Below are 11,916 nucleotides of genomic sequence, written 5' to 3'. Positions count from 1 at the left end.
GAAGGATCTGAAATACCATCCTGACTTGTTTCACATGAGACTCCCAATCATCTGAAAAAAATCAAAATATCATCCAAATATACATTCATTAATTTATCAAGATAATTCCGAAATATATCATGCATGAAGGACTGAAACACAGATGGAGCATTAGAGAGTCCGAATGGCATCACAAGGTATTGAAAATGGCCTTCGGGCGTATTAAACGCAGTTTTCCATTTGTCACCCTGCTTAATACGAACAAGATTATATGCCCCTCGAAGGTCAATCTTAGTAAACCAACTAGCCCCCTTAATCCTAGCAAACAAATCAGAAAGCAAAGGCAAAGGGTATTGGAATTTGACCGTGATCTTTTCAAGAGGCGATAATCAATACAGGGTCTCAAAGAGCCATCCTTCTTGGCAACGAAAAAAACCCCTGCTCCCAATGGTGAAGAAGATGGCCGAATATGCCCCTTCTCCAAAGACTCCTTAACATAACTCCGCATGGCGGCATGTTCTGGCACAGACAGGTTAAAAAGTCGGCCCTTAGGGAACTTACAACCTGGAATCAAGTCGATAGCACAACCACAGTCCCTATGCGGTGGAAGGGAACTGGACTTGGGCTCATCAAATACATCCTGGAAATCTGACAAAAACTCAGGAATTTCAGAAGAGGGGGAGGAGGAAATTGACATCAAAGGAACGTCACCATGAACCCCCTGACAACCCCAACTAGTCACAGACATAGATTTCCAATCTTATACCGGATTATGCACCTGTAACCATGGAAAACCCAGCACAATAGCATCATGCAAATTATGTAACACCAGAAAACGACAATTTTCCTGATGAGCTGGCGCCATACACATGGTCAGCTGTGTCCAAAACTGAGGTTTATTTTTTGCCAGCGGTGTAGCATCAATGCCCCTCAAAGGAATAGGACTCTGCAAAGGCTGCAAGGGGAACCCCCAATGTCTGGCAAATTCTAAGTCCATTAAGTTTAAAAAATGACGATAACGAGCAGATCAGGGTCACAGATAACAGAAATTTAGGTTGTACAGTACTGTTGGTAACAGAACTAGCGATTCTCTTAATATGCTTAGGGCAATCAGAAATAACATGAGCAGAATCGCCGCAGTAAAAACACAACCTATTCTGACGTCTGAATCCTTGTCGTTCAGCTCTAGACACAATCCTATCACACTGCATGGGCTCAGGACTCCGCTCGGAAGACAACGCCACAGTGTGCACAACTCTGCGCTCGCGCAAGCGCCGATCAATCTGAATGGCCAGAGACATAGAATCACTCAGACCAGCAGGCGTGGGGAACCCCACCATAACATCTTTAACGGATTCCGAAAGACCCTTTCTGAAAATTGCAGCCAAGGCATCCTCATTCCATTTAGTCAGCACAGACCATTTTCTAAATTTCTGGCAATACAATTCTGCTGCTTCTTGACCCTGAGACAGGGCCAACAAGGTCTTCTCAGCATGATCCACTGAATTAGGTTCATCATACAATAACCCTAGCGCTTGAAAAAATGTGTCTACATTAAGCAAAGCAGGATTTCCAGCTTCCAGGGAGAACGCCCAATCCTGAGGGTCACCGCGCAGCAGAGAGATGACTATTTTAACCTGCTGGATGGGATCACCAGAGGAACGGGGTTTCAGAGCAAAAAACAGTTTACAGTTATTTTTAAAGCTCAAAAATTTGGACCTGTCCCCAAAAGACAAATCAGGAGTTGGAATTCTAGGCTCTAAAACCGGAGTCTGAACGATATAATCGGAAATACCCTGTACTCTAGCAGCAAGCTGATCCACACGAGAAGCCAATCCCTGAATATCCATGCCAGCGCCGAACTCTTGAGCCACCCAGAGGCAAAGAGGGAAGAAAAGGCACAACAGACTACAGAAAAAAAATAGCTCAGCACTTTCCTTCCCTTCTTCTGAGATGCAATTAACTCATTGTTGGCCAGTTGTACTGTTATGATCTGGTGGCCTAGGAGCAGCATGAGATGTACTCTGGAGAAGGTGGTACCTGTACTGACCGCAGACCCTGAACTTAACACCACAACTAGAAGTAGCCGTGGAATGTACCTAACACTCCCTAGACATCTCGACACAGCCGGAGGACTAATTATTCCTAAAGATAGAAAAGGGAAAACTATCTTGCCTCAGAGAAAATCCCCAAAGGATTGACAGCCCCCACAAATATTGACTGTGAGAGGAGAGGGAAATAACATACGCAGACTGAAAACAGAATTTAGCAAAGGAGGCCACTCTAGCTAAATAGAAAGGATAGGACAGAGTACTATGCGGTCAGTATTAAAACACTAGAAAATATCCACCACAGAAAATACAAAAATCTCCACATCTAACTAAAGACATGGCGGGTATATTTGCATCTTCAGAGATACCAGCTTGGCTGAGCAAATCCTTATACAGACCAAGCTGGACAAGACAAAACATGGAAAAGCACTGAACGATAAGGCCCACAGCATGTGGACTGCAAAAAACAAAGCCAGAACTTATCTTTGATGAAATGAACAGCAAAGCAAGAGAGACCAGGCAGGGAGGTGAATCCTCCAGGAAACAATGGACAACTGGCACTGACTAAAGGGTAAAGCAAGACTAAATAGCCCAGTCAGAATTGCAATAAGTGGACACACCTGATGAATGCTGCAATCCAAAGACAGCAGCGCTACCACTTATAACCACCGGAGGGAGCCCAAGAGCAGAATTCACAACAGTCACCATAACAAAGGGACTGGGCAAAAATGGCCAGCATGGCAGAGATCCAACATAAAAAACACTGATGAATAAAAAGAACATAAAGGCTTATCTCAGTTTTGCCAGAAAACATTTACCTTGATGATTCTCAAGAATTTTTGGAGAACACTCTGTGGACTGAAGAGACAAAAGTTGAGCTTTTTGGAAGGTCTATGTCCCATTACATCTGGCATAGAAGTAAAACAGCATTTTCGGAAAGGAACATCATACAATAATAAAATATGGTGGTGGTAGTGTGATGGTCTGGAGCTGTTTTGCTACTTCAGAACTTAGAAGACTAGTAAGTGGAACAATAAATTGTTCTGTCTACCAAAAAATCCTTAAGGAGAAGGAACAACCATGTGTTCGTGAGCTGAAGCTGAAGTGCAGTTGGGTTATGAAGCAGGACAAAAATCCAAAACACACCAGCAAGTCCACCTCTAAATTTCTTTAAAAAAAAACTAAATTAAGACTTTGGAATGGCTTAGTCTGACATTAATCCAATTGAGATGCAGTGGCATTACCTTAAAAAGGCAGTTCTTGCTCAGAAACCTTCCAATGTGGCTGAATAACAACAATTCTGCAAAGATGAATGGGCCAAAATCACTCCTTAGAATTGTAAAAGACTCATTACCAGCTATGTCAAATGATTGATAGCAGTTGTTGCTGCTTAGAGTGGCTCAAAAAGTTACTAGATTTAGGTTGCAATCATGTTTTCACACAGGCCCTGTAGCCTTGGATTTTTTTTTCCATTAATAAGAAAGACCTTAATTTATAAATTGCATTTTGTGATTACTTGTGTTATCTTGTCTATGATTTAAATTTAGTTTGAAGATCTGAAACATTTATCTGTGTGAAAAATATGCAAAAGAATAGGAAATCAGGAAGGAGGCTAACACTTTTAGACACAACTGTGTATTTATACACTGCTCAAAAAATAAAGGGAACACTAAAATACCACATCCTAGATATCACTGAAAAAAATATTCCAGTTGTAAATAGTGGAAAGCGTTGAGAACAATAAAACATAACAATTATCAATGTAAATCAAAATTAATATCTCACGGAGGCAGAGGAACAAAACTCAAAATCAAAGGGGAAAATCAAATTACAGGCTGATCCAACTTCAGTGGAAATGCCTCAAAACAAGGAAATTATATTTGCTCAGTAGTGTGTGTGTGGCCTCCACATGCCTGTATGACCTCCCTAAAATGCCTGGGCATGCTCCTGATGAGGTAGTGGATGGTCTCCTGAGGGATCTCCTTCCAGACTTGGACTAAAGCATTCATCAACTCCTGGACAGTCTGTGGTACAACGTGACGTTGGTGGATGGTGCGAGACATGATGTCCCAGATGTGTTCAATCAGATTCAGGTCTGGGGAACTGGTGGGCCAGTCCATAGCTTCAATGCCTTCATCTTGCAGGAACAGCTGATACACTCCAGCCACATGAGGTCTGGCATTGTCCTGCATTAGGAGGGACCCAGGGCCAACCGCACCAGCATATGGTCTCACAAGGGGTCTGTGAAACTCATCTCAGTACCTAATGGCAGTCTGGTGAGCACATGAAGGGCCCTCCAAAGAAATACCACCCCACACCATTACTAACCCACTCCCAAACTGGTCATGCTGAAGGACGTTGCAGTCAGCAGATCGCTTTCCACGGCATCTCCAGACTGTCATGTCTGTAACTTGTGCTCAGTGTTAACCTGCTTTCATGTGTGAAGAGCACAGGGTGCCAGTGGCGAATTTGCCAATCTTGGTGTTCTGTTGCAAATGCCAATCATCCTGCATGGTGTTGGGCTGTGAGCACAACACTCATCTGTGGACGTCGGGCACTCAGACCAAGATCATGGAGGCCATTTCTAAACATTTGTGCAGACACATGCACATTTGTGGCCTGCTGGAAGTCATTTTGCAGGGCTCGGGCAATGCTCCTCCTGTTCCTCCTTGGACAAAGGCTGAGGTAGTGGTCCTACTACTGGGTTGCTGCCCTCCTATGACCCCCTCCACATCTCCTGGTGTACTGGCATGGCTCCTGGTAGCGCCTCCAGCCTCTGGACACTACACTGACAGACACAGCAAACCGTCTTGCCACAGCTGCACTACCTAAGCCACTTGTGTGGGTTATAGAGTCCGTCTCATGCTACCATGACTGTGAAAGCACAACCAACATTCAAAAGTGACCAAAACATCAGCCAGAAAGCATTGCTACTGAGATGTGGTCTGAGGTCCCCACCTGCACAACCACTCCTTTATTGAGGGTGTCTTGATAATTGACAATAATTTCCATCTGTTGTCTATTCCATTTGCATAACAGCATGTGAAATTGATTGTCAAACAGTGTTGCTTCCTAAGTGGACAGTTTGGTTTCAGAGAAGTTTGATTTAGTTGGAGTTATATTCTGTTGTTTAAGTGTTCCCTTTATTTTTTGAGCAGTGTATATATATATATATATATATATATATATATATATATACTGTGTATACATATATATAAAGATAGATAAATAATTATAAAGGTTCTGAGATAGGTGTTATAAAACATGCAGCAACTTCGTGTAGCCACGTGTTAGCAGTGCTAAACACAAAATTATAGCTATTAGAAGAAATATAAAGAGTCAGTAGGAAGCCTAATGGATTAAAAGTGTTTCTACCTTATCATTTTTAGAATTTCTTATATTTCACAATGACAGATATGCAAAATTGAGGCAATTAACAACACTTTGCTTGTTCTTTTGGTCTCTGTCTTGGTCTCTGTCCATGAGTATACATCAGCATGGGACATCAATTCTGATATTTCTTGATAATCCTTATAAAAAATATTTTTGACTATTGTACAGTGCCCAAACAATAAATCTATTGTTGTACAGTTTTGCAGTTTTTTAACATCAATTTCCACAAATATTCCCCTGGCAGCCATTTTCCCAGAGTCCACCACAATGTAAGCCATGGAAGTGTGGGGGTCCTGGGCTTTCACAAAATGTCAGTGGAGCCCCCGCTCCACCGAACACCCGCAGCGTCGCTCCTCCAAACACCCGCTTATCCCAGCCTGCAGCCTGCAGCAATACGCCATTCTTGTTTCCTCCAGCAGCGACTCTGGGACCCTTCTACACTGCTGCCAGTAAGGTATATTCAAATTATAAGAGGCAACCCCATTTTCCCCCCAAATTTGGAGGAAAAAAAGCATTTCTTATAATCCGAAAAATATGTTAATCAGAATGGAGCTCAGGAATACTTACAGTGCCTTGCGAAAGTATTTGGCCCCCTGGAACTTTTCAACCTTTTCCCACATATCATGCTTCAAACATAAAGATACCAAATGTACATTTTTGGTGAAGAATCAACAACAAGTGGAACACAATTGTGAAGTTGAATGAAATTTATTGGTTGTTTTACATTTTTGTGGAAAATCAAAAACTGAAAAGTGGGGCGTGCAATATTATTCGACCCCTTTAACTTAGGCTGGGTTCACATTGCGCTAGGTGTGTCCGTCTAACGGACTCGTTTTTAAGTAGTAAAAACGCAATGTAACGCACATACTAACATGCCCATAGACTTGCATTGTCTAACGCATCGTGACGCATCCCTAAATTGGTATGTGTTTGTCACATAACGTTTTTTTTCTGACGGACCTTCAACGCGGCTTGCAGCGTTCTCGGGTCCGGTCAAGCTAACGCACTACTAACGGAAGCGTTCATTCTGCCATAGAAGGCTATGGCAAACGCAGTCAGACGCAAATCATGAAAAATTTCCAAATAGGACCACACGTTTTAATAGCGTTTGAGGGTGGTCACATGTGTCATGTGACAGGAAATGTGATTTCGGCCATTAAAGGAGGAATATACCACCCACACATTAGGACTACTGCACGTGACAGAGTGTTGCAATACCTCTCCTGAAATGTAAGTACATTTCTATATATATATCTCAGTATACATCATGGGAGTCTGTAAAATGTCCGTCGGATGTGTGTGTACTAAACATGTTGCTTTGTTGCACACAGATGTCGGACACAGATGTCAGCAGCAGCAGCAGCAGCAGTGTGTCTGCGATTTTTTCGTCACAGTCGGTAGGCTTGCACTTTAAAAAACCACTATAATGTTGTGTGAAACTCCATTGTATTGAGCTAGGCATAACAATCCTGTTTATTGTTTTATTGTGAATAGGAGTCTTCTGAGCCCGAGGCTGCTAGACCACCCCCCAAAAAACATGCTAAAAACACAAAGGTACATAGCACACATGTTGAATTTCTCAGGCATAAATTTATTGATCCAATGAATGTTAACATAATTTAATGTTAAAAAAATTTTTTTGTACATTTTACATACACAATAGGTGGTGCAACACGGAGGACACAAAAGAAAGAAGGTCCCTAGCCGTCTGTCGTCGCCACAACTGCCAGTGGTAAATATCAAATTAGAAATATTCTATCCAATATTTATCAACAATCTATCTATTCAATTTCTATCTACTATACCTATAAAATATCAACTATCTATCGCTCCATCTATTTGTCAATCTATATCTATGTATATATCTATATCCATGTATCTATCTATTTATCTATCTATTTATCTATCAATATCTATGTATCTATCTATATCTATGTATCTATCTATATCTATCTATGTATCTATCTATAAATATGTATCTATCTATATCTATGTATCTATCTATATCTATGTATCTATCTATATCTATCTATGTATCTATCTATAAATATGTATCTATCTATATCTATGTATCTATCTATATCTATGTATCTATCTATATCTATGTATCTATCTATATCTATCTATGTATCTATCTATAAATATGTATCTATCTATATCTATGTATCTATCTATATCTATGTATCTATCTATATCTATGTATCTATCTATATCTATCTATGTATCTATCTATAAATATGTATCTATCTATATCTATATCTATGTATCTATATATCTATCTATATCTATCTATCTATATCTATGTATCTATCTATTGCTATATCTATGTATCTATCTATCTATCTCTGTATATATGAATATGGCCATCCAGTGAAATTGAAACTATCAACCTAACTTTTTGTGTTTACCTAGTCCAAGTCAGCGGCCAAAAAAAAAAGGATTGTCGTTGACGAAGAGCCATTGACTATCCACAACGAGACACTGATCAACCTTGTGGAAGCCAACCCCTCCATATGGGACCAGAGCGACAGCTCCCACCATGACATCGTGAAGAACCGGAAGTTGTGGGATCAAATAATCTGTCACTTTGATCCCCGATACATGGAGAAGTCTACAACCTCAAAGAAAAAAATTGGTAAATATTGGTGACGTAACATCGGAAAATGTAAACAAAAAAAAAAAAATCTATCCTATCAACCTATCCACTTGTTGTCTATCTCTCAATTATGAACTATCTGTACACTATCTATCTATACACTATTTCTAAAAACTATTTCTTAACTATCTATCTACTATTTATATATCAACTATCCTAGCAAACTATGAAAAATGTTTCCTATATCTTAAAACTATCTGTCTACTATTTTTATGTATATTTTTTTTTAAAATTTAAAGCCGATGCTGTCCATACCCGTTGGAAGTCCATCCGCGATCGCTTTGTCCGTGACTACCGGAACAATCACAATGCTCAAAGCGGATCCAGTGGTAAACGGGTGACCCCGTATGTGCATTACGACCAACTGCTCTTTCTTCAAAAAACATTGTCTCAGCGCTCGTAAGTAAAAATACGTCTGTGTGCGAGACAAAATTGTTTAAAGGAAGCTAATTTACTTTATTTATATTATTTTTTTTTTGGGTTACAGCACGATATGCAGTACCGCTGCTCCTAGACCGACAGAGGAACTGGAGCCTTCTCCAGTGGAACCAACGCAACCTGAAGATGTGTCTGGCATCAGCGAGCCACGATCTGCGGACAGAAGCACTGTTGCTGCAGGTGTGAGTGCCTGGTTGCAATCACAGCGTGGACGCAAGCGAGCAACACAAAAAGATGAAGCTGATGCAATTATCGTGGATGGACTCCAACGGGTAGAGGACATGTGTCGCAGTGAGCTGAAAGACCTGAGGCGAGAAATTACCGAGCTGCAAGCATGCGAGTCTGTATACTCTGCTAATGAGTGGAAGCTACTTTTCTTATCCTATGTGCCTGTAGCACAAAATATCCCGGCACATAGAAACTTTATGTTTAGACAAAGACTGAACGAGCTTCTAGAGGAATTTGTGGGCCCACAAGAACCCGCTCCATCGGGAACTAGAAGAATGGACTTGCCGGCCTACAACCCTCAATATAGAGGCCGGGGTGAAACGAGCGTGGAACCTCATAGACAATGTAGCAGTCCATCATATAGTTGGGCAGACAATACGCCCGTGCAGTACCAAAGTCTTTAGTACAGTTCAGTGTCCCCAGCCAGGTGCAATTACCACGTTGCAAGTTTCCCTTTTTTTTTTTTTGTTATGTTTTTTGTTGTGAATTTCTATTTTCCTTTTTTTTCATCCCTATGGGATATCATATGTTAAACCTGTGTACCAAAAGTTTGTTGGAAAAACCCATAAACATTTTGTAAACTGTTTCAAATTTAAGAATCTTGGATGACTTTAACTTTTAACACAACACAACTTTATACACGACATAAGGTAATTTTTTACACAACATCAGGTTAAAAAAAATTTACACGCCATAAGGTAACTTTTTACACGACATCAGGTTAAAAAACTTTTTACACGACATAAGGTAACTTTTTACACTATGTCACTTTTTACACGACATCAGGAAGACTTTACAATATTTTCACACGTATCTGTCTTGCCATGGAACATGGCCTTCATGTGTGAAGTAGTGTGCAAATTGATCACGAATCCTCATTATTTGTGCTGTTGACCGAACTGCATTCGATTCAATGCTACTGAGGTTCGACTCACAATCATCAGGGTCTACCACCTGGGTTTCATGTCTCGCCACAAAATTATGCAGACAGATGCACGCCTTCACAACACGGTCCACATTTTCTGGTTGCAGTTGCATGCAGGTTAGTAAAATCCGCCATTTTAATGTCAAAATCCCAAAGGCACACTCCACATAACGTCTAGCCCGGCTCAAGCGATAATTAAAAATGCGCCTGCTGGAGTCTAGACTATGGCTTGAGTAGGGCTTGAGGAGATTTTGTCCTAGTTGGAAGGCCTCGTCACCAACTAAAACATAGGGCAAACTTGGGCCTTCGGTCCCCGGAAGAGGTCGTGATGAGGGTATGTTTAAACTTTGGCTGTACAAACATCGGCCCATGTTGGAGTCTCTGAATACTCTGGAATCGTTAGTCCGGCCATAAGCACCAATATCCACAGCAACAAAACGGTACCTGGCATCCGCAATAGCCATCAATACTATAGAAAAGTATTTCTTATAGTTATAGTACAGGGAACCACTATGCGCAGGTTTCTGAATCCGTATGTGCTTTCCGTCCACGGCACCAATACAATTGGGGAAATTAGCCACATCCTCAAACTGTTGGGAAATCGCTAGCCACATTTCTGATGTTGGTGTTGGTAGCACAAGTGGTTGCAAGTTATTCCAAATGGCATCACAAGTCTCCCGAACCAGTTGGCAAATTGTTGACTTCCCAAGTCTAAACTGATAATGCAGTGATGCAAAAGTTTCTCCGGTAGCCAGATATCTGTCGACATTAAAAAAAAAAAAAAATTTGGATTTTTAGTGATCATCTAAAGGCTAGTTACAATAGAATATACAATTGCTAAATGAACATTAGGCCACACGATACCGAGATCTAGTCTTTGTCAATAGAATGCTAAAAAAAATGTATAATTACCTCACAGTCACTACTAGACGTTGCTCCGCACTGATGCTTTCACGAAAAGTGCTGCGATGATGATGTATCTCATCCTTCACATGCGAGAGCAGAACATCAAAGGTCTCAATGGACATCCTTAGATAGCGTTGGAATTTGGAGGGGTGATCCCGAAGCTGCACATACAGGGTGTGAAAGGCACCATATGTACTCCGCAAGAAATTCACTTCGTGGATCCAATATCTCCTTTGCGAACTACGCTTTCTCTGACGAAGTCGCAACCGCATCAAGCGAAATCTGACGAGCTCAGACACAAACATCTTGCTAGCAGAAGTTCACTCAATGCTTTCAAAATGGAGAATGAGTCTGTGCCCACACCCGACAATGACAAAAGGGAGAAAAAAAAAAAAAAGAACAACTTTATTGACAGTGACAAACGCAGACAAACGGATACTTCGTAAACGGACATCAAAATGAAAAAATGCGATCACATGCGTTAACGCTAGCGTTACCGTGATGACGAATTTCACATATTTTTTGCTCCTTTTCTGTACATGCGTTTAACGCATCCGTTTAACGCCATGTACTTGACGCAATGTGAACCTAGCCTTAATACTTTGTTGCCCCAAATTTTGCTTCAATTACAGCTGCAAGTTGCTTGGGGTATGTCTCTATCAGTTTTGTATATTGAGAGACTGAAATTCTTGCCCATTCTTCCTTGGCAAACAGCTCGAGCGCAGTGTTATTTGATGGAGATCGTTTGTGAACAGCAGTTTTCAGCTCTTTCCACAGATTCTTGATTGGATTGAGGTCTGGACTTTGACTTGGCCATTCTAACACCTGGATACGTTTATTTGTGAACCATTCCATTGTAGATTTTGCTACAATGAACTTCTGGAATGAGTTTGCTGCACTGAAAGTAAAGAGGCCGAATAAAATTGCATGCCCCACTTTTCAGTTTTTGATTTTCCACTAAAATATAAAATAGCCAATACATTTCGTTCAACTTCACAATTGTGTTCCACTTGTTTGTTGTTGATTCTTCACCAAAAATTTACATTTGGAATCTTTAGGTTTGAAGCATGAAATGTGGGAAAAGGTTGAAAAGTTCAAGGGAGCCGAATACTTTCGCAAGGCACTGTATTTAAAATACGAGGTTGCACGGAGAACTTTGCAGTAAACTACAGACTATAAACACATACATAGGATATACATCAATTCTCTACAGGCATTTCTCCTGATCATGGCTTCTAATTAGTGTTGAGCGATACCGTCCGATACTTGAAAGTATCGGTATCGGAAAGTATCGGCCGATACCGGCAAAGTATCGGATCTAATCCGATACGATACCCGAT

At 40.8% G+C, this 11,916-nt stretch overlaps 1 protein-coding gene across 1 annotated transcript; it reads left to right on the top strand.

Annotated features, from left to right (window-relative positions):
• The first annotated feature begins 3,009 nt into the window (after window positions 1-3,009).
• On the top strand, window positions 3,010-9,149 carry LOC143804030 (uncharacterized). The gene is made up of 6 exons (XM_077281775.1): window positions 3,010-3,051; window positions 7,087-7,155; window positions 7,836-8,058; window positions 8,319-8,478; window positions 8,567-8,808; window positions 8,914-9,149. The coding sequence occupies exons 1-6, from the start codon at window positions 3,010-3,012 to the stop codon at window positions 9,147-9,149; spliced, it is 972 nt and encodes a 323-aa protein (XP_077137890.1).
• Window positions 9,150-11,916: the final 2,767 nt, after the last annotated feature.

Source organism: Ranitomeya variabilis, chromosome 2 (genome assembly GCF_051348905.1).
Source record: "Ranitomeya variabilis isolate aRanVar5 chromosome 2, aRanVar5.hap1, whole genome shotgun sequence".
Classification (NCBI taxonomy): domain Eukaryota; kingdom Metazoa; phylum Chordata; class Amphibia; order Anura; family Dendrobatidae; genus Ranitomeya; species Ranitomeya variabilis.
Note: the sequence above shows the minus strand (reverse complement) of the source record. Positions and strands in the feature narration are given on the sequence as shown.

Bases quoted from the DNA above. Each gene is read 5' to 3' on its own strand.
- LOC143804030 (XM_077281775.1), top strand. From the start codon at position 3,010: ATGGTCTGGAGCTGTTTTGCTACTTCAGAACTTAGAAGACTA. The intron at 3,052-7,086 runs GTAAGTGGAACA...CATACACAATAG, and splicing joins CTTCAGAACTTAGAAGACTA to GTGGTGCAACACGGAGGACA. The intron at 8,059-8,318 runs GTAAATATTGGT...TAAAATTTAAAG, and splicing joins AACCTCAAAGAAAAAAATTG to CCGATGCTGTCCATACCCGT.